This window comes from Scylla paramamosain, chromosome 4, assembly GCF_035594125.1.
Source record: "Scylla paramamosain isolate STU-SP2022 chromosome 4, ASM3559412v1, whole genome shotgun sequence".
Lineage (NCBI taxonomy): Eukaryota > Metazoa > Arthropoda > Malacostraca > Decapoda > Portunidae > Scylla > Scylla paramamosain.
In genome coordinates, this window is record NC_087154.1 from 7,870,737 (window position 1) to 7,897,740 (window position 27,004).

Genomic DNA, 27,004 nt, shown 5'->3' on the forward strand with positions numbered 1-27,004 from the left:
TTGTTGCCGCCAGCTTGTCATATAATATATATATATATATATATATATATATATATATATATATATATATATATATATATATATATATATATATATATATATATATATATATATATATATATATATATATATATATATATATATATATATATATATATATATATATATATATGTTTTTTTTTATTATACTTTAAAGCTTGATGCATCATGCCTAAACCTCAATAAGATAAACCATGTAGGCGCCAATATGATGGTTATGAAATTATTACAATACTAAACATTTTTGTTACAATAAAAATATTTTCATCCGTATAAAGAAATTTGTCACGAAAAGTTCGTGATATACAAAGCGTCATCAGTTTCTCATATATTACATTTACATACAACTTTTTTTTACTAATAACATTCATAAAAAGAAAAATACCGCTGCAAAAAAGGCTAATCTGTATAGGTGTGGATCCAAGAACTGATGATGGTGATGTTTCATGTCTTTCTAAGGGGTCTCGTATAATTTTTCCTTCTTTTTAAATATTTCAGGATCATTTTTATCTACTTTGTATTTTAGTGTCTTTTTGTTATTTTAAGGAGTTTTCTAATTTATCTCACATTTAATTATCATTTCATTCATTTTCCTGCGTTATTTTGCATCAAATTGATTGCTTGACTGATTGATTGATTGTTGTATAAAGTACAACAGCTTAAGAGGGCAGAGCCTGCCAGCCTCCCCCTGGGCATAGCATAGTATAAAATATTTACAAGAAGAAAACTGCACTTTCAAAACTTTTAAAAGATATAAAAATGAAAATTAGACATATGATGCATGCAGCTAACCAATCACAGCCTGAAGGACTGGCCATTGGAAGACCGGGCAAGACACACACACACGCGCACACCGCATCACCATCTGTATAATGAAAGACGGCAAGATACACACACGCGCGCGCGCGTGTGTGTATCTCAGTCACTATTTGCGCACTCAATCACGATTTGTATAATGAAAGACAGTGCAAAACACACACCGTCTTTACAATAAAAGACAGGGCAAACACACACACACACACACACACACACACACAGGTTATCATCTGTACAATGAAAGACAGGACAACACACACACACACACACACACACACACACACACTGCATTACCATCTGTATAATAAAAGACAGGGCAACACACACACACACACACACACACACACACACACACATAGCTACACAGCGAACATATGTGCCTGCTCAGAACTCTGCTAAACTGCAGTGTTAAGTGATTTTGGTTCAAATGGATCTTGAAGCTTTCAAGGCGTTACTTGAAGCTCGATAGCTTACATTTCTCTCTGCAATTGATCTTGTGGTGAAGCAACTCCAAGATAAGATCTAAATAGCAGAAGGCACAAAGACGAACCTTATTAAAAGTATAGAATTCTCCCAAGCAGAAGTTCTGGACTAGATTAAAAAAAAAAAAAAAAAGGGACTCCGAAGCTCCAGCGGTGACAAGCAAGTGACAATTCAAGAACTTCGAGCAAGAGTTATTGCACTGCAGCAATAGGTGACATATCAAGACTACAGCAATAACCTGCGTATCACAGGCCTTCAAGAACAACCACGAGGTGAAACGTGGGCACAAACTTCAACCAGTGTGATTATTCTTCTACAGGACGAGCTGCAGCTACCACCAGTGAATCTCGAGCCCACCCACAAGGAGGACCCACCCCCTCCCACCCACGGGCCATCGTTGTAAATACGCTTCGAGAATTTTTGAGACAGAGGCAACAATAAGAAATAGTACAGTACGCGACAACGTACTTAATTCGTTCCAGTGTAGCGTTCGTTATGGCAAATATGCGTTATGGCGACTGAAGAATCTTTAGGAAAAATAATTGGTTCCAGGGAACCAGAAAATAATAATAAGGAAATCGAAAAATCACATAAAAATGTGCACATTTGCACTACTAAATTTGAGATAACAAATATATACAGTACCGTTCTCAGTTTCGCGTCTATTATGTCCTAAATTCTTACTATCCTGAGTTTCGTGCATTATCACTTCGAATTTCACGCTGCTTTGACAAGTATAGGTCACATTTACCTATTTTCAGCGTCATGCATATACTTACAGTGAACCCCGCGTAAGTCGGATCTCTCTCTCTCTCTCTCTCTCTCTCTCTCTCTCTCTCTCTCTCTCTCTCTCTCTCTCTCTCTGAAAGTAAGAACACTAAGGATTGCTAAATAGAATGAGAGAGAATTTAGAATGAAAATGGAATTACGAGTGAGAAACGATGAAGCGAAAATTACTTAAAATGAGAGAGAGAGAGAGAGAGAGAGAGAGAGAGAGAGAGAGAGAGAGAGAGAGAGAGAGAGAGAGAGAGAGAGAGAGAGCTAGGTGAGCAGCGGCTCGCACAACTGGTGAGTTATAGTCTTGCGAGGTTTATTTTGTTATTCCGATTAAATTTTTATTAAAATTTCAGTGCTCGTACGAATGGCAAGTTCGTCTTGCTAGTTTTGGTTCGTTATTCTGATTAAATTATTATTGAAATTCCAGTGCTCGCACGAGTGGCGAGTTCATTATGACAGTTTTGATTTTTTATTTCGATTAAATGTTCATTAAAATTTTGGTGCGTTATTGCAGTTGTACGTAAAAACGACCTTGCGTTGTCGCGTACTCTGCTATACCAAGAAACTCAAAGGGAGTATTTATAAACGAATATATATGTCTGCCGTCTGCTCTATGTAAATGAAGGAGAAGCAGTTTATTCCAATGTAAAAAGGCCAGAGACGAAGGAAAACCAAGGAGTTTTAATACTATTATACTTCCATGAGGGAAACCTTTTTCCCGCCACACACGATTGGTCATAGAGACAGAATTCAAGTTTTATAGTTCATCTGTTCCTAGTCTTTCAGAAGAGATGGCCCCACTTATTGGAGGAGATTATAATTTTCAAAGATTTGGAAATGAGTATACTATTCCTTTGGGTTGTGGAGACCAACAAGAATCTTCAAGAGGCACCGTTGTAAAGTAGGTTACCATCATATCATGACCGCGCAGCGTGGTCTGCGAGGCGCTTTTTCATACATGTCTTGGGTGAGGATGTTTTCACCTTCGCTGTACTTTGCCGGTTAAAATGAACACAAATTATATGTATGTGGGCGATAGAAAAGAAGCTAGAGCACATCATGGAGTGAAGTAAGCAGCGGTAGGCAGTGAATATCAAGGAAATAAGGTATGTATGAATTTTACAGGATGTGGTACAGGAACAGTGAAGTAAGTCATTAGTGGGTGCTTGTGTGTGCATGTGGAGTGTGACCGTGGAAGGGTGAGGTGCTGCTTCAGACGTTTAGAGATAGGAAGAGGAGAGAAGTCTTAAGGGTTGGGTGTGAAGCGAAATGCAAATTTGAAGTTACGAAGAGGAGGCGTTCTTCGTTTAAAATTATACCCGTCACGCTGACTTATCTTTTTTCTTGTAATCATTTAAGTGTGTGTGTGTGTGTGTGTGTGTGTGTGTGTGTGTGTGTGTGTGTGTGTGTGTGTGAACAAGATATAAGTAAATCACAAATTTTTGAAATATCAGGTTTCGGTATTTCTTGATAAGAAGTCCGCCCCCCATTCCCCCAACCCCCCTAACCCCTCAAACAAGCTTGGGGGCTTGTGGGGAATCGGGGGTTTCGGAGGGAGGATGAAAAATAAGTGAAATATGAGCATTCTAAAAACTAAGGAAATTTATTTTAATATTTTGAACTTCCCTAACTTATCCTAGCCCAAACCTACCCTCGACACCTCCCTCGCTAGGACGTTAACCTAATCTAGCCGGTGGGGCTGTGCCCCCCCTTGCTAGGACGTTAACCTAACCTAGCATAACCTAACCTAACCCAACCTAGCATAACCTAACATAATCTAACCTAACCTAGTATAACCTAACCTATCCTAACCTAGCATAACATAACCTAATCTAACCTAACCTAGCATAACCTAACCTAATCTAACCTAACCTAGTATAACCTAACCTATTCTAACCTAGCATAACCTAACCTAACGAGGGAGTTCAAAAATTATACCGTTATGCCTTACCAGTGTGGTGTTGATATTCTCAGACAGATGGAGGTGGGTACAGTTTAGCGGCTTCATTGATAAAGATGTGAAACCTCTTCTTCATGTCTCCATGCCACATCTTAAACATAGCTGTAGCTAAATAACCCACATAGTGAGTTTTCCTTCTCCCAAACACTGGCACTTTTCTCTTCACCTCCCTCCACTGGGTAGCCATATTAACAAATGACAGTGAGCCTCAATCAAAATACCAGACATGTTCCTAAAACAAATGAAAAGTGTAACTGAACCTACCGTGGAAAGTCGTAATTGGTGCCCGCATGAATGGCCTCGTGAGTGGCAGCGAGTGATTGGATGTATCTGGTATATAGATACCATGAAATCATAATATAAGGCTGCCCACAAATCTGTTATAAACAACAGAAAATCATTTCAGTGTTTACTCTTGACTAGTGCAGAGCTCACTGGACTTAGAAAATACTGAATTTCTCCACACTCCTTAGTGCTATTACAGCCATACTTGACACGTGCCTTCCAAATTTTTTTATGTTTACGGCAAGGTCACTGAATCATTCTCCTCGAAATGTGAGTTTCATACTTATATGTAACGTGGATGTGGATCCAGATTAACCCAGGTTTTCTGTAATAAGCCACCCAGCAAACATTTACTAGACCAGTGGAGTTACACCTGAGCTGCCAAGGTTCCCAAAAGATTTTTTGTAGGGTCATGAGGTTAGCCCAACAGAATTAAGATGGGGTTTAGCTCAGTTTTGTTTTTTGTCAAATTATTAGTTTTGGCAGTATTTGTCCACAATTTTAAGTCTCACACTGGTGGATAAAAATATTTCTGGTAGGTTTTGGTGTGTATATGATATTTATTATTATTATCATAATGAATCAGAGCCCAATAGGGGGTCTGGGTTGTAAGAGGCGCAGCAGGGTTTCAAGCCCCACAGGGTTTACGAGTAGTTGCCCAGCAGGGTTATGAGGTTAACAGTGCATGGTTCAGAGTTGGGTTAGATTTGCTTTACTTTTTGTTTTCATCAGAAATTACCAATTATGATTGGAATGTGAAAGGGGTAAATAAAAAATAAAAAACTACTAGTACTTTTCAATTTTTCAATGGAAACTATTGGGAAATGAATTTAAAATGCACAAAAATTTTTCATTCTGTAGGTACCTCTTTTTAATTAAATTTTCAAGGACGATTCCCACTTTATATTTCTGCCTGGAACCATGCCATGTCTGTTCTCCAACTAGCCAAAAACTCCTTCATTAATAGAAAGTGTCAAAATCTTTCAAGATCTAACTCTCCTTGTGACTTTTGGCATTTTACCAAAAACATCTCCAATAACTTTTCTTCTTCTTTCCCTCTTTTTATTTCAACCAGATGACACCACTGCCATCACATCTATCTCTAAAGCTGAACTCTTCGCTCAGACCTGTGCTAAAAACTCTACCTTGAACGATTCAGGGCTTATTCCTCCCTCTCCTCCACCCTCTGACTACTTCATGGTACCTATTAAAATTCTTTGCAATAATGTTTTCCATGCCCTTGCTGGCCTAAACTCTTGGAAGTCTTGTGGACCTGATGGGGTTCCTCCTATTGTTCTCCAAAATTGCACCTCCATGCTTGCATCTTGCCTAGTCAACCTCTTTCAACTTTGTTTGTCAACATCTACCTTTCCTTCTTGCTGGAAGTTTGCCTACATTCAGTCTGTTCCTAAAAAGGGCAACCGTTCTAATCCCTCAAACTACCATCCTATTGCTTTAATTTCCTGCCTATCTAAAGTCTTTGAATCTATACTCAACAGGAAGATTTTTAATCTATCACTTCACAACCTTCTACCTGATCACCAGTATGGGTTCCATCAAGGCCACTCTACTGGTGATCTTTTGGCTTTTCTTACTGAGTCTTGGTCATCCTCTTTTTAGAGACTTTGGTGAAACTTTTGCTGTTGACTTAGACATTTCAAAAGCTTTTGATAGAGTCTGGCACAAAACTTTGATTTCCAAACTACCCTCCTACAGCTTCTATCCTTCTCTCTGTAACTTCATCTCAAGTTTCCTTTCTGACCGTTCTGTTGCTGCTGTGGTAGATAGTCACTGTTCTTCTCCTAAATCTATTAACACTGGTGTTCCTCAGGGTACTTTCCTGTCACCCACTTTCTTCCTGTTATTCATCAATGATCTAAACCAAACTTCTTGCCCTATCCACTCCTGCGTTGATGATACCACCCTGCATTTTTCCATGTCTTTCCATAGATGTCCAACCTTTCAGGAAGTAAACAGTTCATGCAGGGAAGCCACAGAATGCCTGACTTTTGATCTCTAAAATTTTTGATTGGGGCAGAGCAAACTTGGTATTGTTCAATGCTTCAGAAACTCAATTCTTCTATCACCTTGACACAAACTTCCAGACAACTATCCCCTCTTCTTCAGTGACACTCAACTGGCCTCCTCTTCTACACTGAACATCCTTGGTCTGTCCTTTTCTTATAATCTAAACTGGAAACTTCACATCTCATCCCTAGCTAAAACAGCTTCTATGAAGTTAGGTGTTCTGAGACATCTTCGCCAGTTTTTTTTTAACCCTCCCCAGCTGCTAACTCTGTATGAGGGTCTTATCCATCCATGTATGGAGTATGCTTCACATGTCTGGGGGTTTCCACTCATGCTGCTCTTTTAGACAGGGTGGAATCAAAAGCTTTTTTCATCTCATCAACTCCTCTCCTCTAACTGATTGTCTTCAGCCTCTTTTTCATTGCCACAATGTTGCATCTCTTGCTGTCTTCTACCACTATTTTCATGCTAACTGCTCTTCTGATCTTGCTAACTGCATGCTTTCCTTCTTCCCAAGTCCTCACTGCACAAGACTTCCTTCTTTCTCTCACCGCTATTCTATCCACCTCTCTAATGCAGGAGTTAACTAGTATTCTCAATCATTCATCCCGTTCTCTGGTAAACTCTGGAACTTCCTGCTTGCTTCTGTATTTCCACTTCCTATGACTTGAACTCCTTCAAGAGGGAGGTTTCAAGACACTTATCCTTCAATTTTTGACCACCTCTTCAGACCCTATTCAGGGACTGACATCTCAGTGGTTTTCTTTTTTGCTGGTGTCCCTCTAACATAAAAAAATAAATAAATAAATAAAAAATAAAAAAAGAGGATGCCCTGAAAGTTCTGGCCTGTCAGTCTAAATCTGTTCCTTACAAATCATTGTAACGAATTGTAGTTTATTTTATGATGACATTAGCGTGTCAGCTGAAAGAAATGATGCATCATTTCCAAAAAAACCTGAAGTATATTTAAGTAGTTATTATATGGCAGTGTTTTTAAATTTCACAAAGTTATTTATTGTTTTTATTTTTCAACAGGAAGGAGAAATCTTGACAAGAGTTTAGCAGTAAATGATGTGATCATTTTGATGATTGCATCAGCAGCATTACCTGTCTGTTGGTAAGTTATTAGGAATTTATCTGCAGTTGAATATATTGGTCTGAATATGTTTCATTGTGAATTATGTTAGGAATTACAACTAACAATTTTTTTTATTGGTAAGGTTTGGGTGTTTCAATGAAGTGATGCAACTGGATGTTATCAGATTTTCAGCCTTTAGAAGGAAGGTTAGATTTAGTAAAGTTAAAGGACTAATAATTTGGGGACTAAATGCTTCTATCAAGTGGCTCAAGCTGGCTGATTCTTATTGTAGTTAATCTTGAATCTGTAAGATCAAATTCAATAAAGGTTTTAACAAAAATCACTGTTTGCATAAGTATCCATCTGTCTATATCCAGTGTCTGTTCCTATGAACTCTATAAAGGGAATGTGTGCAACATTAGTCTCCATTTGTTCTTGTCCTTGCATTCGTCCCTTACATGCTCTTATCCTCTCACTCTACTTGTATACTTTACTCCAGCACTCCGTCCACTCATTTCACTGAAAATTATATTCTCACAACTACTATGTCTACCATACTCAGAATATACTCTCTTAGTCATCTCACTTTCTGCCATTCTTTCCTACTTCACGTAACACATTATATCAGTCATACGCATTATGATCCAATAAGATAAGAAAAGTAATGCACACAAAATTTTTAGGGAAAATAGGGAATTAGCCTTTTTCTCAAAATAACTGAGATTTACCCCTTGACACCACAAATTCATATTTTTAAAGGGCTGAAATAAATTATGTACTTAGTGTTCCAAGGAATGTTATCAAATGAAATCATACAGCTGGTAAACTAAATGCAAATTAAACATATTAAATATCAAGAAACAAGCCTGGCAAACTTGTTGACATATCTTACTCTTACCTTGTTTACCAATCATTTTTCTCCACAAACTTTACACATTGAAATACCATGGCACTTCTAGAATCTATACTCACAGTGATGTTCTAAACCAAATTCTTAACTTGTTCCATCATTCAGTTCTTCTTTTCTAACTGACCATCTTCAGCTTCATCTCTTTGCTACATTGTTGGATCTCTAGCTATCTTCTACCAGTTTTTTTTCATGTTAACTGGCCTTCTGATCTTGCTAACTACATGCCTCCCCCCTCCCAAAGCCTCGCTGAACAAAATTTTCTCTGCTATTGTGTGCACCTTTTTTTTAATACAAGAGTTAACTGGTATTTTCTATCTTTCATCTCTTTTTATAATAAACTCTAAACTCCCTGCCCACTACTGTATTCTCCCCTTACTATGATTTTAACTTTTAAGAAGGGGTTTCAAGACACTTATCCTCCAATTCTGGATAATCCATTTGGCTTTTTCTTTAGGGAATGGCACTAAGTAAGTGGCACTTGTATATAGAGTATGTTTTGATTTCTTCTTGCCACTCATTAGTGTTGTTTTCTTGTTTAATTTCTATCTTAACATATTCCACAGACAGCAGAGTGATTGCAGTTTGCTAATATAACTCTACAGGCATAAAAATATATAAGATTAAACAATGCTGGAGTATTGATTGTCAGCTAGTACATTATTTCAATATTGAATTTTTTCGGTAAACTGAAAAATTAAATTTTTCGAGAATAAAATGGCATTTCTTAGACCACAGGAGGTAATTATTGGAAAGATTTGCTGAAGGTTCTAATTATGTGAGATACACTGCAAAGTAATATATATATATATATATATATATATATATATATATATATATATATATATATATATATATATATATATATATATATATATATATATATATATATATATATATATATTAAAGTCTAGAATGTTTCCTGCTATATTGCCCTTGAAATATAAACCATACCAAAATTCAGTGTGTTTATATAGATTTCACACAAATTTCAGTATGTCTAGAAGAGTTAATGAGGTGTCTTCTGTAAAGTATTCATGTGCCAAGATGACCCACATGTTATAGCTTACAGGCAAGTAACTTATGGAGACAGCACAGAGACACCTTGTGGTGTCTAGGCACTAAATGCAGTGTGATGACTATAAGCTTCTGTATAACACTGTTTAAAATTACTCATACACGCATGACCTTCCAGTACAACATTAAATAACTGTGGGGCTTCACACTTACATGTGAAGAATGTGGAGTGATGGGTTAGGTGAAAAGAAACGGACAGCAATGTTTGGGCCATAATGAGATGACAAAGGATAAATGAAGTATAAAGGTATTATTGTATGAATGAAATTGAAAACCTTAATGGGAGAAGACCACTTCGAAGATGGAAAGATTTGGTAATGTATATGTGTGAAAGATGTGCAACTGGAGATGGTGTATTGAACAAGCAAGAAGGGTGTTCATAAAGGGAGAGTGATAGAATACAATGATATAACAACAACACCTGCTGCTCTTTCTCTCTTTGAAAGTGTCTCCACAAATAGAAATATCACATCTTGCACCTCTTTCCATCCATTGTCCCTGCTTACATACCATTTCCTCAATTAAATAAAAATTATCAAGTATGTTTTTAGCTTTCAAGTGATTTTATTAATCTGTCACTAGAACCATAAAAAACACCCTTAAAAACTTGCGTTTCTTCAACTAAAGCCTATTTAAAATAGTCAAGGTACAGGCAAGTGTTTCAGAAATGATCCCTGGCTTCAGCCCTTTCCATCTCCCAATGTTTCTTGCCTATCTCAGTGTAACACACACAAAGCACTGACAAAGATTTTTCTGCATTACCTATCAAATGCCCTTACATAGCACTGTTAGGAAAGCTACGCATGAAACTCAGTACCTTATATAAATGAAACATTAACTAAATAGGAAATAAGGACTAACTTATTCAGGGTGTAGCAGAAATACCTCCCATATTTTAAACTTTCACCTATGTGTAGCTAATTAATTTATGCAAAGTGTCAATGATGTCTTCATTTAGCTATTGATTTTTTTTTTTTTTTTTTTTTTTTTTTTTTTTTTTTTCAGATACCCTTGTCTAGCAGTAGGTTTGGACTGGTGCACATCTTGCTTTTACTGTCGAAAAAAAAAATGGTGAATCTGTAATTGCACCACAAATCTTTTTGAATTAATTGCATTTTAGGTTGGAATGATGCCATTCCAGATAGAAAAGCATGCTATGGGTTGCAAATTTCAGAGTGCCCAATAAAAAAAATTTGCTTATTCATACAGCCTGAGAGATGAAAGTGAGTTTCATCACTCATGAGAACAGCATTTGCAGAAACATTCTGAAGGATATTGTCACATCATGACAAGCAAACATCCCAGCTGTGTTCATGCAGTTTCTGAACAATCATTAATTTGGAACTCCAGATTAATGTGTAGAATTCTTCAGACTGTTTGATCAGATAATCCCAAGGCAGAAGCATGTTTACAAACTGAACATGTAGTAGACTGAGCAACAAAGTCTCAGCTCAAACACTTCCTGGAGTTCAAGTGTCTTGAAGTCTTTCAGATGGCTTTCTTTTAAGTGGTGAGCCTGTGGCTCTGAAATTTGCAGCCCAAAGCAGTACTGTTTTTCTGTCTGGAACAGCATCATTCCAACCATCATTAACGATCTGCTAAACCAAACTTCTTGTCCTATCCACTCCTACGCTTATGATACCACCCTGCACTTTTCCATGTCTTTTCATCAATGCCCAACACTTCAGAAAGTAAACAGTTCATGCAGGGAAGCCACAGAATGTCTGACTTCTGATCCCTCTAAAATTTTTATTGGGGAAGAGCAAACTTAGTATTGTTCAATTCCTCAAAAACCCAATAACTCTGTCTATTAACTTGACACAACCTTCCAAACTATCTAATCTTCTTCAGTGATACTCAACTGTCCCCCTCTTCTACATTGAACATCCCTAGTCTGATAACCTAAACTGGAAACTTCACATCTCATCTGTAGCTAAAACAGCTTCTACAAATTTAGACATTCTGAGTTGTCTCTGCCAGTTTTTCTCACCCCCACCAGCTGCTAACTCAGTAAAGGGGTCTTTTCCATCATGTATGGAGTATGCTTCACATGTGTGGGGGGGGTTCCACTCACACCATTCTTTTAGACAGGGTAGAATTAAAATCTTTTCATCTTATCAACTCCTCTCTTCTAACTGACTGTCTTCAGCCTTTTTTCTCATCACTGCAATGTTGCATCTCTTGCTATCTTCTACCGCTGTTTTCATGCCAGCTGCTCTTCTGACCTTGCGAATTGCCTTGCTGCACAAGACTTTCTTCTTTCTTTCACCCCTATTCTGTCCTCTCTTAATGCAAGAGTTAACCACTATTCTCATACATCTCTTTCTCTGATAAACTCCGGAACTCCCTGCCTGCTTCTGTATTTCCACCTTCTTATGACTTGAACTCTTTCAAGAGAGAGGTTTCAAAACACTCATCCTGTATTTTTTACTAATGCTTTTGACTTTGTATCAGGACCGGCACCACGTTATTTATTTTTTTATTTTTTTCGGCCAGTGCCCCTTCTACATAAAAAAAATCTGTAATAAGTTTGAAAAGCTCTTTGTGTTGCAATTACAGATTCATAATTCTTCAAAAATGTTTCTACAACAAAAGCATGATGTGCACTATTCCATATCATATTGCTAGATGAGGTATCTGAAAAATAGTGGTAATCATTAACTTAATGAAGACATCATTGGCACTTGCATAAGTTCCTTAGCAACACATACAGGTGAAAGTTTAAAATATATGAGCTATTTCTGCTGCACCCTGTATTTTATTGTTTATTGCACTTCACTTAAACTCTTTCAAGAGGAAGGCTTAAAAACACTTCTTTAATTTTGGATAATGCTTTTGGTTCCACTCTTTAGGAACTTGGACTTCATTAAATCCTTTTTTTTCTTTTTATCAACCATTTTGAATCCCTTGGTTAGATCCCATCTTACATAATAGTAATAATTATCATGCTGCCTTATGTTGTGTATGTATACATGTGGTACTTTAAAAAAATAATAAAAAAGTATCATCAGTAAAGTCATAAATCTGACTGATGAGTTATGTTGTGCTTTTATTCTACACCCAAAATCAAATTCTTAAGCCAAAGGTCTGAGTGGGTGTGTCTTACTGCCTCAGACAAGATTTTGAACCCCATATGATTTGCCGTTTTGTACTTACAGATCTCAAAATGTGAAGTGGGACCCAAAACTTGCATTGACCAGTGGAGGGAATTGGTTTTACAATATAAATTTCACATATAGCAAAAGGAGGCATCAGTCAAATTTACCTTCATTTCACCTCAGACAGTGGAAGGCATCAGTTAGATTCACCACCTTCATTTCAACTCAGGCAGTGAGAGGCATCAATTCCCATCCTAATTTCATCTTGGGCATGTCAGTTTCATCTCAAGTAAAACATGACATAACATTATCATGCCCTTTATCATCTTACAGTATTTTTCAGTTCTGTGATTCATTCCTGAAGTTAATTCTTTCATTCTCATCACTGCATACATTACTCAAATCCATGGGTAGAAGTGGTAGGACTTCACATGTGAAAGGGATGACAGTGAAGATTGCATTAGTGAGGTAGACAGAAAATGGATGAGGGAGGTTGTGGGAAGTAGGTAAGGCCATGCTATTAGCAGATTCAGAAGAACAGTAACCATGAAAATAACAGCGTAAGATAGTTGGAGATGCAATACTGCTGTGAAGTGTAAAGAAAATAGTTGAAGACAGTCTGTTAAAAGACGGGAGTTTATGAGAAAAGCCTTTGACTCCACCCTGTTCAGTAAGGCTGTATGAGTGGAACCCTTTAATATATAGAAGTCATACCCCCAAAGCTCAGATGAAGAGGAAAATTTAGCAAGAAGGTTGATCTACAAACAACAATAGTTTCATGAATTAACCAGTAAAATTATGGTTACCAACCCTTTAATTATTACAGTGGTGTAATTAACTATTACACTATTAACAGTGGTGTTCCTCAGGGTTCTGTCCTGTCACCCACTCCTTATTATTCATTAATGATCTTCTAAATCAAACTTCTTGTCCTATCCACTCCTGCGCTGATGATACCACCCTGCACTTTTTCACGTCTTTTCATAGACGTCCAACCCTTCAGGAGTTAAACATATCACGCAGGGAAGCCACAGAACGCCTGACTTCTGATCTTTCTAAAATTTCTGATTGGGGCAGAGCAAACTTGGTATTGTTCAATGCCTCAAAAACTCAATTCCTCCATCTATCAACTCAACACAACCTTCCAGACAACTATCCCCTTCTTCAATGACACTCAACTGTCCCCCTCTTCTACACTGAACATCCTCGGTCTGCCCCTTACTTATAATCTGAACTGGAAACTTCACATCTCATCTCTAGCTAAAACAGCTTCTATGAAGTTAGGCGTTCTGAGACGTCTCCGCCAGTTTTTCTCACCCCCCCAGCTGATAACTCTGTACAAGGGCCTTATCCGTCCATGTATGGAGTATGCTTCACATGTCTGAGGGGGTTCCACTCATACTGCTCTTCTAGACAGGGTGGAATCAAAAGCTTTTCGTCTCATCAACTCCTCTCCTCTAACTGACTATCATCAGCCTCTCTCTCACCGCCGCAATGTTGCATATCTAGCTGTCTTCTACCGCTATTTTCATGCTAACTGCTCTTCTGATCTTGCTAACTGCATGCCTCCCCTCCTTCCGTGGCCTCGCTGCACAAGACTTTCTTCTTTCTCTCACCCCTATTCTGTCCACCTCTCTAACGCAAGAGTTAACCAGTATTCTCAATCTTTCATCCCTTTCTCTGGTAAACTCTGGAACTCCCTGCCAGCTTCTGTATTTCCACCTTCGTATGATTTGAATTCCTTCAAGAGGGAGGTTTCAAGACACTTATTCATCAATTTTTGACCACTGCTTTGACCCTTTTATGGGACTGGCATTTCAGTGGGCATTTTTTTATTAGATTTTTGTTGCCCTTGGCCAGTGTCCTTCCTACATAAAAAAAAAAAAAAAAAATTCTTAACAGCACATATGTATTTCGATTTTCAGTCACTAACATGGGGTTAACTAACTAACATGAGTAACTAGGGTCAACTAATTTAAAATGTTCTTAAACTTGGCAAGCACTTCATTCAGACCTGAACACGCCCGTTGGTCTGTTTGCCCATCAAGACTGGAACTCCGCCTTATTTTCCTTTTCCATTTTTTTTTTTTTCGATTTCATTTAGGGAAAGAAGTATCAAGAACCTGTTTAGAGCCAAATTAAATAAGATTAGAACACTTTTTCTATTCACCTTTAAGAAAACAAGTGAACTGCTGGTTATTGAAGCGTTGCGTAGATTTTGTTGCCCTTGGGTAGGTCTACTTTTCATTTTATTCCCATTGATTAGATTTTTGTTCGGTATCTCATGATATATTCAAGAATAGGTGGATATTACTGATGACGATGAAAAGGAAAAGAGGGTAACTGGAATAAAAAAAAAAAAGTTGAACAAGGAGCAAACCAAGGTTTTCGTGCACTTGAGTGGCTGCCTATAGGAATGCAACCGTTTTCAACTATTGCATCAGGCAGCACACCTAATGTCCTACCTACAACACCACCATTGTTCGTGTGTGTCGAGGCGTGTGTGTACATACGAGTTACATGTGACCGAGCATCGCTGTTATCGGGGGATATCATATGTTGACACCTGCAGGTAAGATTATGTGCGCTTCGCCAGACGCATACATAGCTATTGTCCTCTCTTCAGAGCTGGCATCATGCTGTGTGTGCGGTTGCTGTTGCTGGCAGCGGCTGTGGGGGCCGACGAAGTGCGGTATACAGGCGCGGTGCTGGAACATGAACCCTACAGTAGTTGGGAGTCAGGAGGGCTTGCCATCTTGCAAGAGAATGCCCGCATATTCCTGGAGCACGCCGCCTTAGCCAGGCAGCAGGTGAGGCGGTATAGCAAACATAATATTAAAATATAGTTAAATACTTATACATCTTTAATACTATTATGATAGCATGTCATATTGTTTTACTGCTTGAAGCAAACTTTGAATTTGCTGAAGTATTTTCGCAGACGCAAAACAGTAAAGTTGCATAAAAATCGGCGCAAATGCAAATTTGTAAACGAAATCACTTTCATACTTTAGGGATTTGCAGTGTGCAGAGGTGCCTAGCATTTGAGTGGTTAAAGCCGCGTGACTAGAATGTATGCCACGAGTGATTAATATGTGTAACACTCTTGACTTGGCTTAATTGACTTGGTTAATTGACTTATTCCCCGAGGGAATAGCGAGGGGCTTATAATTTTGTTACTACACATCTCTGCAACCCATCGCTCTGCCTGGGCCCTGGAGGATACAACGATTATTTGGCCAGGAGCATCTTTTGGTGTCCATCGCATATAAAAATTTCGATTTGTCTCGGAAATACTCTCTGAATTGTAACTTTTGACGGCGCATCTTTCTTATTTTAAGACATTTTTTCGTCAGACTCACCATTTTTCCGTATTTTGCATATTTCGATTTATCGCCATGTGAGCGAAGGTTTCTTCCTCGCAACTCGCGCAATTATCGCCTCATCACTACAGATCAAGTTCGGGCGCGCAAAATGCGCGAATTATTTGCTATAACTCACTTCATATACGGGATAGCCAGTTTTGGTTCACACCATCAGACTCAGCAGTGGCTGTTGAATCAAGATGTATTGTAAAAACTTGAGAAAACAAAACAAAAAAAAAAAAGGTATTGCGACGAGTTGAACCGTGAAGATGTTAGAAAAAAAAATATATAACATGTTTTACTTATGCTCGCTATTTTCAACAGCTATTCATTGAATGCTGAAATATATTATTACATTAAGTAGGAAAAACTCTCATGAACACGATAGTGTTATCAGAATGCAGATTAAGCTCCACATATTGAAAATACTGTCATTTATGGGAACATGTCACTCGCCGCAACCATCATGGTAGCGTGACACTTGGCGTGGGGCGTGCAAGCGGGAGGTCTGCGACGCGTCAAAAATTTTGAATCCCCCAGTCGCTGGGGGAAGGTCCTTTATTAACTTGCTCCGCTGCTTAAAGTACCTATTACCTATTTTTTTAAAACCACCGCATTAACGGGGATCGGGGGTCAGCGGCAGCTGTAGCGCCGCTACTTCGTAGAACTCTTCGAAGCATCTGGTTGCTAGTCCTCGAGGGGCGTGTTAATTCTGTATGCAACAATGTGAAGAGAAAATAATGAGACAGTTTATTGCAAAGGGGAACAATAATATAAGAAAGAATGTAACTCACATTAGGAAGGTAAAAAAAAAAAGATATATATATATATATATATATATATATATATATATATATATATATATATATATATATATATATATATATATATATATAGATAGATAGATAGATAGATAGATAGATAGATAGATAGATAGATAGATAGATAGATAAATAAATAAGTTAGTAGAAAACTGAAAATTTCTGTGCGAAATTATACAAGAGAACATAAAGCGCTCAACAGTGGCAGCTTGCATAATATCAAACAGCAATGGGACTGTTCCACGCGACGAGGGAAAATCATATTAGAAGATGGATTAAGAACACCAGACCCGAATTAGTAAATAAAAATAATTATTGAACATTTCCAACATCAATTAGGTGTATCCAAAACTGAATAAAAATTTGAAGAGGAGTAGTGTTGTTAATAGAAAGTTTCCTTTATACTTTGTTTCTACAACTGAGAACCACAAGTCTTCTTAAATTGAATAGGTAGACCACACAGTAAGTGCAGTGGCTTGAGAGACGTTACATCGAAGTTGTGATTGGCAATGGACCGGTAACTGGATTTTCCCGGCACTTCTTGAAGGGCGCCGACATCATGGTGTTCCCGGAGTACGGCCTCACCAGCACCAACCTGGAGGGCGGCGATGTGTTGTCTCTTGCCCAGGTGGTGCCGCATCCAGCAGACCAGGTGGTGCTGTGCTTCCTCAACCAGACCAGCAGCCACACCCAGGTAGGTCCTGGCTCAGCGATGATGGCAGCGGATTATAGGTGGTAGAGGTGCGTGAGTTGTGATTGTGGTAGTGGTGGTAGTAGTGTTATCTCTGGTGGCACGTACTTGTGGTAACGGTGCAACGATACGAGTCAGGTTTGGGTACAATTCAAAGTACTTGTACAGTATTAGGTATGCATTTATTACAGATGCAAACACACTTGAATTAATGAGGAAAAGTAAAAATAAATGAAATAAAAAATACGTAGCATTTGGACTTTGTTTGTCAAGCACATCATAAGATTAAAGTAATATAACTATAATGCATACCACACGTGCGGTTACTAGTTATAGGAGGTATGGTAAAGAATGCAAGGTAAGTGATGAACAAAGATGTCCCCTGATGTCAGATGAACACCCAACCCCTTATTGTGGCGGGAATTCCGTCCTTATCATAACAGATATTCATAATCTTCGTTTCTCTCTCTCTCTCTCTCTCTCTCTCTCTCTCTCGAAACGAAACGAAACGAAACGAAAAAGTAAAGTATATTATGAATGGTACCCAACTTAAAAGTGTAGACAGCGAAATTGATTTAGGAGTAACAATATCAAGAAGCCTAAAACCTAGCCAACAATGTTCAGAAGTTGTAAAGAAAGAAAAATAAAATAACTGGCTTAATCTGCAGATCATTTGAATATAAATCTAAAGATATGACCCTTACTCTATATAACTCCCTGATTCGTCCCCTTTCGGGATATTGCTCTCAAGCATGGTGCCCCTATTACCAGAAAGACATAAATTAGAACGAGTTCAGTGTAGAGTAACAAAAAATTATACCATGCCTAAGAAACAAATCGTAAGAAGATCGTCTTAAAGAATTATATCTATTCCCATTAACATAAAGAAGACTAAAAGACGACTTAATACAAGTGTTTAAAATCATCAAAGCCATTGATAACATGGACTGTAGTAAGTATTTCACAATAGATTATTGAAATTACACGCGAGGAAACGTCTGCAAAATTGTTGGGAAATCCTTCAGCGCACTTGAATAAAAAAATATTTCTTTCATCATGTCGTCAATCTATGGAATGGTCTTCCTCGAGACGTGATATACTGCAATACCATAGGTAATTTTAAACGCCGTTTTGATAAATATTTTGCCTCAAATCCGCGGTTAACAGCGTTTGTCTGTTAGAGATTAAAATTTCTTGCCTCCAGAAAATGGAGGGACTTCATTTCATCCATTTTAATTCTTTCCTATAAAATTTCCTTCGGGTTTTTTACTTCTCTAATCCCGCAAGGTATTTATTTCCGACCTGTTTCCTGTATGGCTTACGCCGGAGGGAATGGAGGGCGGGGAGAGAACCCTTTCCTTTGCTGTCCTTTTCTCCTACTATCACCTTTGTAGTCCTAGGATAGGCCACCTCGTGAGGACCGCAAGGCCTGTTGTGGCCTGTATCTCTCTCTCTCTCTCTCTCTCTCTCTCTCTCTCTCTCTCTCTCTCTCTGAAATGCAATTAACCATATTTTCTTCCAAGTATGCCAGTGTAGCAGTTGAAACTTTTATTCGGGGTATGATGTGTGTTTTGAGAAGGATCAGTCCCATGCACCGCGTCTATACCAGCACGGTAATGTGGAGAATCTCACGCCGATGCAGGTGTTGCGTGAGCTCAGCTGCGGTGCGGCCCAACTAAAGCTGTACCTCGTAGTGGACCTTATAGAGCTGGTCCACTGCAGCCCTAACCAAATACTGGATTGCCCCGACGTGGGGTACTACCTGTACAACACCCAGGTGGTTCTGGACCACTGTGGGGCGCTGGTGGCCAGGTAAGAAGTCTATACTTCCTTAGAATACTTCTGTGAGCGAGCTCCAGTTTGTTACTTTGTTTGAAGCTGCGAAGTTCTCTCCAACATAAATGGACTCACCAGTACACAAGTGAAACACTGTTTTCCAATTTTCCCAGTTACTCATGCGTCACCAGGATTTGTACTGCCTGGATTAACTATAACTAGTCTTGGAAGAAGTCATCAAATACCTGAGTCTGATTTATTTCACTCTTCTTTGTCACCACTGTAATCATGTACAAGTTGCTGTTGTATGAGGAGTGTTGGTGGTGTGCATTATAGCTGGTTTCTGTAGGTACCGCAAGAAGCACCTGTTCCTGGAGCCAGGGTTCATCCCTGGCGACGAGAGTGACGCCACCGCAGTCTTCACTACTGACTTCGGCGTCACCTTTACGTTGCAGGTAGACTGTACATATGAAGCGTCAGGCCTATGGCAAAGAACCGACCTTACTTTTAACGGAGTTTTATATATTTTTTTTTTTCTGTAGTTGTTTTGAAGCTTTCCAGTGTCTCTCATAGGAAAAAAAAAAGACATATATATATATATATATATATAGAGAGAGAGAGAGAGAGAGAGAGAGAGAGAGAGAGAGAGAGAGAGAGAGAGAGAGAGAGAGAGAGAGAGAGAGAGAGAGCCTGTGCATGTTCTTCGGGTTGTGTGGAGTCCCTGGAGAAGCTAAGCTGACTGTCTTCAGCAGATCTGCTTCGACATCATGTACGAGTCTCCGGGCTTGGCCAACGTGGAGGGCGGAGTGCGCGATGTGGCAATGAGCACAGCCTGGATAGACGAGCTGCCCTTCCTCACAGGTCCGTGGCGCTGCTTGAGAGCGAACTGAGATAACTTCTTGTGAAGTAGTATTCATTATTTATTGAATTATTATCTGGATAAATATCTAGATAACTAGATTATCCATCTTTCTATCTAGATTCTAAATATATAGATATAAATAAATATTTCTTTATACACTTATCTATTTATTAATGTGTGTGTGTGTGTGTGTGTGTGTGTGTGTGTGTGTGGGCGCGCGCACTCGCGCAGCTCCCCAGATGTTTCGGGCCTGGAGCGCTGGGCTGGGGGTAAACCTGCTGGTCGCCAACTACCACAACACAGCGAAGGGCATGCTGGGGTCTGGCCTCTTCCCAGGTGCCCCTCGACAACTATCGTCCTACACTTACGACCACAACGGCGGCATCACCCTCCTTGTGGCGTCCCTCACCACTAACACGTCTACTGGCCACGCGACGAGGGTGTCCAGGCCCAGAAAGGACTTATTGGAGGATGGGAAACAACATGAAGGAGCACAACAGAAGCCACAGCTGCAGGACATGGTGTTCATTCACGAGGATCTGTCCCGCTACAACCACCTACTGCTGGAGGAGGCTGCTTCCTCTGTCACGGCCTCGCTCTGCCACAACGACGGCCTGTGTTGCAACGTTAGCTACACCTTCCCCGGCAACACCTCGATGACTGGGCACTACATGCTGCTGGCGTACAGTGGGCTGGTGGAGAAGGGTGGCGGCGTGTACTCTATGTACATTCAAGTGTGTTCTGTTGTTTTCTGTCTCAGTGATGAGGTCAACTCTTGTGCTCGTGTTGAGGGTGAAGACCCGCCGCTGGCTTCCAGTTTTCTGCTTCAGGAAGTTAGCGGCATGTTTGGGACTCTTCACGTCTTTCCTTCTGTGATGCGTCGGGATCTGACCCTGGTTTCAGAGCACCTGTGGGACTTTAACAGTATTCCCTTGAGCCGCGACCAACGCAAGACTGTCATCCACGTCACGGGTGAGACTGGCCCTTTACTGTCCGTCACCCTAATGGGTCGATGGTATCAGCGCGACTTAGTGTAACATTCAGGGCTGCAGTGGCAATGGTTCCACAGCTCTGACAAAACAGTAACCTATCTGAGGCAATAAACCTTACAAAGAAGAGCTGGTATTGTTTTCCTTTCAGGTGTTTATATATATATATATATATATATATATATATATATATATATATATATATATATATATATATATATATATATATATATATATATATATATATATATATATATATATATATATATATATATATATATATATTTATTTATTTATTTATTCATTTCTTTACTTATTTTATTTATTTATTTATTTATTTATTCATTTCTTTACTTATTTTATTTATTTATTTGTTTTATTTATTTAATTATTTATTTATTTTATTTATTTATTTATTTTATTTCATTTTATTTTATTTTTTTTATTTATTCATTTATTTATTTATTTATTTTTTTGCTGTAAGATGGAACTTCGAATAGCGAATGTGGGCAGCTATAACAAAGTTGTCTGTGTTGAGAATTCTGCATGCTTTCATCCCTGCGTGTCTCTTATTGAAACCATGTGGTCTTGAGCCTACCTCTTTTCTCTCACTAACGCTTCCGCACCTCCACGCTCACTCCCCACACCCGTGAGGCAAGCATAGTGCAGCAGGACAGCAGCACTAAGGCGAGGCACTGACGGTGGACGGAAGTCAGTGCTCCCGCGCTCCCACTGAACCACGGACGCCTCCATTGCAACATTCACCCCCCAACGGCAGTTTTCCCGCGGGCGTGGAGCAGCTGTTTCCGTAAAGATGGGCGGGCTGGAGTGTGTGACAGGGGGAATAAAGACTCTACTGGGGGCAATAATAGTGATCGCAGCGCTGCCTGTGATGGTGCCAGTGCTTATAGTGCTGTGGCTGTGGCGTTGTTTGGCTCTGCTGGTCGTGCTTATCAAACACAGAAAAATAGTGCACGTGGCTTCAGGCATCGAAGCACTCTTTGCTCTGGATTCAGCAGGTGCAAGGGCAGTGATCAGTGGGGTGTTGGTGGTGCGAGGTCGTGTGGAAATTGCTACTGCAAGAAAACGACTACAGGAGCATGTTCTGAATGCTCGGGATTCCAAGGGCCGCCTATTACATCCAAAATTTAGACAGATGGTGGGGAAACGGTGCGGAGTTGTCGTCTGGATGTGGGAGGATAATTTTCAAGTCACTAGTCACGTAAGAGAGATGCAACGGGAACTGAGAGACGAGATTGACCTCCTGGAAGAGATAACCTCTCGCAATAAACTCCCCTTCGTGCGAGGCCACTCCGGTTGGGAACTGCTCGTGGCTTCTATGGCCAGCTACGGGAAGCAGCACGAGCCCCACACTGCAGTCTTGGTGCGTCTCCACCATTCGCTTGGTGACGGTCGATCCTTCATTACCTTGCTGCTGTCTGCCCTGCTCGACAGTCCTCTTGAAAAGCCACAGACACTCCCTATAGCCCGCCATCACCAAGACAGTCGCTTAGCTCGTCTGGGCCGCCTCCTATGGGCAGTCTCGAATACGCCGTGGGTGATGCGTCGCGTGCTGAGGCGGGGCGAACCGTCACCTCTACATGGGTGCCGGTTAGAGGGTCGAAAGATATTAGCGTGGTCGTCCCCTATGTCGCTGGCAGCCCTCAAAGAAGGCCGTAGTCTGGCTGGGGTGACTGTCAACGACCTGTTACTGGCAGGCTTAGCTCAAGCCCTCCACAGGTTAGTAATAATTCATATGAAGTAGAGACTTGGGTGAATTTGTACAAATTACATGCTATTTCATTAAGATTTATTGTTAGTGACGTAGTTTGCTCTTCTGTGCATCGGTAGATACTTGAAAACTAAGGGAGACGCAATGCCACAGCGAGTGGTGACGGTGCTGCCCGTGGATGTCACCCCGCCCACTGACACCCTCGCAGTCACTAACAATCTGTCCCTCTGCACATTTTCTCTTCCCACTGGTAAGTCCTGATGCCAGCTGATCGCTTGAGATACATGTGCAATTAGTGGTACAGCATGAGAACTGCTCCCACAGGCCCGATGGCACTTTTGGCGAGACTCGAGGCAATTCATCGCCGGCTGGAGAGACTGAAGGAATCTCCGGACATCATCGTCAATTACGTGGTACTAGACATGTTCACCAACTTGCTGCCTGGACCCCTAGCCCGCCGTGCCCTCAACACCCATGGAGTCACCCTGGTGGCTTCTAATCTCCCTGGTGAGTACATGCCACTCTTCTCGTGTTGTCTGGTTGAGTTACTATGACCGAATCCCCTGAGTTCCCTTCCCATGCTTCAGGCGACAGAGGAAGCCCCACATGCGAAGGGGATACACTGGGGTTACCAGGCAGCGAAGACAGAGAAAATAATGGATTTGCTTGTTAATATGGCTTCTTAACTCCTTCAGGCTAATTTGTGAGCTTACGTCTGAGGGTTCGTGTTTGATATGAAAGTTTTGCGAAGCCTGTCAGAGGAGAAACGGGTGTTAAGGGTTGGGCAGTGACGGCGGGGCGCGTTATGATTACTCTGTTATTTCAGGGCCTCAGGAGACAATACACATGTTCGGGGGAGTCGTGGACGACATCATGTTCTGGATTCCTAACAAGAGCCGAACAGGTGCGTGACTTCCTTCTCCTTCACCTACAAAGCTCTTCCCCAACCCTCTTGTACCCGACGCCCCGCTTTGGTTAGGACCCCTCGTTCCCTCACAGCTGTGGGAAGAGCAATCATTCTGGCAGGATCTAAACTGAAGTTCTACTTGCTATTTTTTTCTACCGTAATTGCCTGCATGGATAAAAAGAACTGCTAGTGTAGGCGTGTCCGCTTTGCAAATGCAGGAAATGTAATTTTCATTAGTTTTCACTCGACTGCGTATCCCCGCAAATTTATAAATTTATAAATAAATAAATATAATTTAAATAAATATTGTGTGAAGCACTTACTCATTCCCATTTTCCTTCTCTTCTACAGCATGCTTTTACCACAGAATAACTTAGAATAGACGCAATAGTTTTTTTTTTTTCATGACCAAGTAATGGTTGCCTACTGTTGATACTGCACGCGTACCTATCCTTGCTACGAGGGGCAAGAGATGCTGAATATCGTTTGGCCTCGCATATGCACACGTGAACAACAACCCCCTTGATACCACATGCTGATTCGGAGCGGCTACTTCAGATAACGTAAAGCTAGGTCATTTACAAAGGAGAAATATAAACTCATAATTTCGTGACACAAACAAGTTATCAAGTCGTTTAATAATTAAAATTTTTCTTATCATACATATTCTCTCTCTCTCTCTCTCTCTCTCTCTCTCTCTCTCTCTCTCTCTCTCTCTCTCTCTCTCTCTCTCTCTCTCTCTCTCTCTCTCTCTCTCTCTCTCTCTCTCTCTCTCTCTCTCTCTCTCTCTCGCCCGGCACATGCCGAAACAATAATTACTCGCAGTGAGGTCTAAAGCACTGGATCAAAGGATGCTGTGAACTTATCATTAAACTCAGTTGTGACCTAACTGAACGTCTCCCTTTTGTGTTTCACAACATAAGGGGGCAGTCACAACCTGCCCTCTAAAGATAACTCTCTTCCTTCACACAGAACAAGAAGCACCTAATTACACACACACCCTTCACTCAAAATTCAAAATTATTATGGCGACTCCTACACCAGCCTCGGAGACCCCATCTGGGGCTGGGACCACAAATGTCGCCAGGCCGGACTGTTCTTCTGGGGTGTTTTGACACCCTCCCTCAACTTTTTCTTCATTAACTTCTGCAACAGTCGCGGTCTTAGATCTAATTTTCATTCCGTAGAACACCACTTCTCCTCTACTAAACCTCATCTTCTTTTCGTCACTGAAACACAGTTACCTGAGGCAACTAACAGTAGCTCCTTTTCTGTTCCCTCCTACTTTCTCTATCCTCATTTTCAATATACAGCTGGATGTTGCGTCTATGTGCACAGTGACTTAACTTGCTCTCGTGCCCACGCTCTTGAATCTCCCGTGTTTTCCACCATCTAGCTACGACTACAGAGTCATTGTCAAACTAAATTTATCTGTGTTTTATACCTCTCACCTAACTCCGCTAACTATAAGAAATTCTTTGAGTACTTAACTTCCAAAGTGGAGCAATTCTGATTCTCTTCCCTTTTGCAGAGATCTCCATTCTTGGAGACTTCAGTGTTCACCACCAGCTTTGCCTTTCCTCTCCCTTCACTGACCATCCTGGTGAACTAAACTGTAACTTTGCTACCCTCCACGACCTAGAGCAATTGATGCAACACCCTAATCATATTTCTGACCATCTTGGAGATACGCCTAATATTCTTGACCATTTTCTAACTTCTAATCCTGCTTATGCTGTTATCCTGTCTTCTCCGTTGGGCTCCTTCGATCACAATCTCATATCTGTATCTTGTCCTATCGCTCCAATCCCTCCTCGGGAGGGAAGGTGGCTCTGACGTTTTGCCTCTGCTAGTTGGAGGGATCTGAAGAGGTATTATGATGATTTTCCTTGGAATGATTACTGCTTCCATGTCAGAGAGTCATCTCTGTGTGTTGAGTGCATAACAGAGGTGATAGTGTCTTTCATGGAGGCATACATTCCTTACTCTTTCTCTTAACCTAAACCTTCCAAACCTTGGTTTAACACAGCCCGTTCTCGTGCCATACGGCTCGTGCTATACGGCCGTGCTATACGGCGGCCCATAAAAGGTACTTGAGCTTTCCATCACCAGAATCTCAAGTGCTTTATATTTTTGCCTGGAACCATGCCAAGTCTGTTCTCCATTTAGCCAAAAACTCCATCATTAATAGAAAGTGTCAAAATCTTTCAAAATCTAACTCCACTCGTGACCTCTGGCACCTAGCCAAAAGCATCTCCAATAACTTTGCTTCTTCTTATTTCCCTCCTTTATTTCGACCAGATGGCACCACTGCTATCATATCTATCTCTATAGCTGAACTCTTCGTTAAAATCTTTGGTAAAACTCTACCTTGGATGATTCAAGGCTTATTCCTCCCTCTCTCCACCCTCTGACTACTTCATGCTACCTATGTAAATATTTTGCAGTGAAGTTTTCCACGCCCTCGCTGGCCTAAACCCTCGGAAGGCTTAAGGAGGTGATGGGGGCCCTCCTATTGTTCTCCGAAACTGTGCCTCCGTGTTTGTACCTTGCCTAGTCAAACTCTTTGAACTCTGTCTGTCAACATCTACCTTTCCTTCTTGCTGGAAGTTTGCCTACATTCAACCTGTTCCTAAAGAGGGTGACCGTTCTAATCCTTCAAACTACCGTCCTGTTTCTTTAATTTCCTGCCTATCTAAAGTTTTAGAATCTATCCTCAACAGGAAGATTCTTAAATATCTATCACTTCACAACCTTCTATCTGATCGCCAGTATAGGTTTCGTCAAGGCCGCTCTATTGGTGATCTTCTGGTCCTCCTTACTGAGTCTTGGTCATCCTCTCTTAGAGATTTTGGTGAAACTTTTGCTGTTGCCTTAGACATATCAAAAGCTTTTGATAGTCTGGCACAAAGCTTTGATTTCCAAACTACCCTCTTACGGGTTCTCTCCTTCTCTCTGTAAATTCATCTCAAGTTTTCTTTCTGACCGTTCTATTGCTGCTGTGGTAGACGGTCACTGTTCTCTTAAATCTATTAACAATGGTATTCCTCAGGGTTCTGTCTTGTCACCCACTCTCTTCCTGTTATTCATCAATGATCTTCTAAACCAAACTTCTTGTCCTATCCACTCCAACTGTGATGATACCACCCTGCACTTTTCTACGTCTTTTCGTAGACGTCTAACCCTTCAGGAATTAAACAGTTCATGAAGGGAAGCCACAGAATGCCTGACTTCTGATCTCTCTAAAATTCTGATTGGGGCAGAGCAAACTTAGTATTGTTCAATGTCTCAAAAACTCAATTTCTCCATCTAT

At 40.3% G+C, this 27,004-nt stretch overlaps 1 protein-coding gene across 6 annotated transcripts in view; it reads left to right on the forward strand.

Moving 5' to 3' along the window:
- The first annotated feature begins 3,034 nt into the window (after positions 1 to 3,034).
- Positions 3,035 to 27,004, forward strand: part of LOC135099687 (pantetheinase-like) — a 29,076-nt gene continuing 5,106 nt past the window's right edge. For 2 of the 6 annotated variants that reach the window (XR_010268286.1, XM_064002096.1), the window contains exons 1-4: positions 21,500 to 22,792; positions 22,904 to 23,034; positions 23,109 to 23,291; positions 23,611 to 23,688. Coding sequence is in view for 5 of the 6 variants with exons in the window: in XM_064002096.1 (XP_063858166.1) it covers positions 21,867 to 22,792; positions 22,904 to 23,034; positions 23,109 to 23,291; positions 23,611 to 23,688 (1,318 nt within the window). In the remaining variant the exon portion in view is untranslated. Of the gene's footprint in view, positions 3,222 to 7,423; positions 7,506 to 14,949; positions 15,030 to 15,174; positions 15,359 to 17,281; positions 17,429 to 19,067; positions 19,238 to 19,550; positions 19,657 to 19,953; positions 20,063 to 20,294; positions 21,180 to 21,499; positions 22,793 to 22,903; positions 23,035 to 23,108; positions 23,292 to 23,610; positions 23,689 to 27,004 lie in introns of those variants that run through there. The other 4 variants (XM_064002098.1, XM_064002099.1, XM_064002100.1 and 1 more) reach the window with 4 other exon arrangements.